The 2,500-nt window shown below is 46.8% G+C and overlaps 1 protein-coding gene across 3 annotated transcripts in view; it reads right to left on the bottom strand.

The window, feature by feature from the left end:
- clta (clathrin, light chain A) overlaps window positions 1-2,380 on the bottom strand; it is a 13,136-nt gene extending 10,756 nt beyond the window's left edge. The window contains exon 1 of one of the 3 annotated variants that reach the window (XM_053231002.1): window positions 2,066-2,380. In XM_053231002.1, coding sequence (XP_053086977.1) covers window positions 2,066-2,252 — 187 coding nt within the window. In that variant the 5' untranslated portion in view covers window positions 2,253-2,380. The remainder of the gene's footprint in view (window positions 1-2,065) is intronic. The other 2 variants (XM_053231003.1, XM_053231004.1) reach the window with 2 other exon arrangements.
- Between the last annotated feature and the right edge of the window lie 120 nt (window positions 2,381-2,500).

Raw genomic sequence — 2,500 nt, 5'->3', positions numbered from 1 at the left:
ATCCATCCCCTTCCTTTCTCTCCATCTCCTTCCCTTCCCTCCATCCATCTCCTTCCTTTCCCTCCATCCCCTTCCCTTCCCACCATCCATCTCCTTCCTTTCCCTCCATCCCCTTCCCTTCCCACCATCCATCCCCTTCCTTTCTCTCCATCTCCTTCCCTTCCCACCATCCATCCCCTTCCTTTCTCTCCATCTCCTTCCCTTCCCTCCATCCATCTCCTTCCTTTCTCTCCATCTCCTTCCCTTCCCTCCATCCATCTCCTTCCTTTCCCTCCATCCCCTTCCCTTCCCACCATCCGTCTCCTTCCTTTCCCTCCGTCCCCTTCCTTTCCCTCCGTCCCCTTCCTTTCCCTCCGTCCCCTTCCTTTCCCTCCGTCTCCTTCCTTTCCCTCCGTCTCCTTCCTTTCCCTCCATCCCCTTCCTTTCCCTCCATCCCCTTCCTTTCCCTCCATCCCCTTCCTTTCATGAGCTATCTTTTTGCACGCTACAGCAGCTCTCTCTCGCTAGGACTCTTTCGTTCTTTAGGTCACTGGAAGAGACAGATAAAGTGTGAGTGCGGTGTGTGGAAGAGACGAGTGACTCGGGGCCTTGTGACTGTTAGGGCGGAGCTTAGAGTTTAGATTAGATTAGCCACGCCCACTTTATACTTAATTAGTATAAGAAAGAGGAGGAAGTGTACTGAAAATCAGACTTTATCCTGCACACAGACACAGACCAGCTTTACTGATAATAATAATAATAATAACAATAATAATAACAATAACAATAATAATAATAAGCGATGAGGACTAGTAAAGTGTGTGAGTTTCCAGTGGCTTTAACGAGGCTTCTGGCTTCAGTGTGTGTAATGAAATAACATCCTTCATCATTATTTATTTAACTCGGAGTCTGAGACATGAGACACGCCGGACTGCACAGGTACACACCTCGCCTCACCTGGACGCCGCACACCTGCCCTCCGTACTGTTCCTCTTTACTCTACTGTAATGACTTATAATAAATATAATATAAAAATATACAGCGAATGCGTCGTCTTAGCGTCATAAACGGTGTCAAAGCTCAACAACCCCACTGCGCCTGGTTAATTATTGTCTCACACACACACACACACACACTGCCTCGGGTCCAAAGGTTCTCCTCTAATCACACACACACACACACACACACACACGCTACACACGAAACCTCTCTTCACGTTCCACACTCAGATCCTCCGTGTGTGTGTGTGTGTGTGTGTGTGTGTGTGTGTGTGTGTGTGAGACGGCTTCAAAGCCGACTTCATGTCCATCATCACTCGGCATTTCCGCTCATCTTCAGCACTTTCAGTCAGAGCAGGAAATCCTGTAATACATCTAAAGTGTCCTCCATTTCCTGCAGCACAAGCAGCAATAAAAAGCGACAGGATCTGGACAAGGAGCAGGTTTATTTTATTTTATTTTATTTTATTCAGTTGTCATATCTCTGTATTTGCACCTTACTCACTCATTTTAGTTTGTCTATTCAATATACAAGCCAAAAAATAAAGAATACCCACAATGCACTGCGATAGGGAACAGGGATAGAGAACACGGCACCATTTCGGACATGGGAGCAATCTTTTTAAGCGTTTCTGCGCATGCGCCAAAATCCATCAGCTCCACAGTGATCCTGCGCATGCGCAAAGAACGGATTCGACGAATTCGCGATAAATTCGAACAAATTCTGCTGATATAGTTATAAAAATTAATAGTCAGGGTAATAGTATAATGTTGTGATTGTTAGAAGGGGAGAATGTTACTGGGAAGGGGGAAAAAAAAGACGTTTTAATGTTATCGAGCGACTCCCAAACGGCTTGTCGAACCCTATACAGGTGCATTCCATAGGGAGCGAGTTAATAATAATCTGCACCCTACCTAGTGCACTAGCTGCTCATTTGGGATGCGGCCCAAGCCGAGAAACGCTGAGGGATTTCTTTCTTTTCAGGAAAAGTACTTAGTGTCGAGGTTAATCTAATAGTAATAGATTAAAAAGGTGTTTATTTAATTTAAAAAAACATGTTTTTAAAAAGAGAATTAAATGATCTAACCGTTGTTGTCACTGAGGCTCTGAGGAACCTCTCCTCCGTCCAGGATGCTGAAGCCTTCATCATTCTCTATGCCTGCGATCTCGCTCTCCTGCTGGGCGAGAAAAGCGGCGGCGGGGTCCTCGTCCTCACCCGCCACGCCGTTCCCCGCGCTGCTCTGAGGCGCGCCGAGCATATCAAAATCATCCATGTCGCGCTACACGGCTCTAATAAACCTACCTACAGAAATGTCCACTTTATAACGACCCCTCTACAGCTTAGCCTTCGTCGACGGTCGGTTGTCACTGAAGGAGGTTCGGATGACGACAGTCCTCCTAACGGAAACGTCGGCGCTATCCAATCAGCGCTGGGCTTCTCTGATTGACATCTCTAACAGCCAATCGTTAAAGGAATACGCTTGCCCTCGACCAATGGAATGACTAAACCGTGGCCCGTTCA

Source organism: Pangasianodon hypophthalmus, chromosome 28 (assembly GCF_027358585.1).
Source record: "Pangasianodon hypophthalmus isolate fPanHyp1 chromosome 28, fPanHyp1.pri, whole genome shotgun sequence".
Classification (NCBI taxonomy): domain Eukaryota; kingdom Metazoa; phylum Chordata; class Actinopteri; order Siluriformes; family Pangasiidae; genus Pangasianodon; species Pangasianodon hypophthalmus.
Note: the sequence above shows the minus strand (reverse complement) of the source record. Positions and strands in the feature narration are given on the sequence as shown.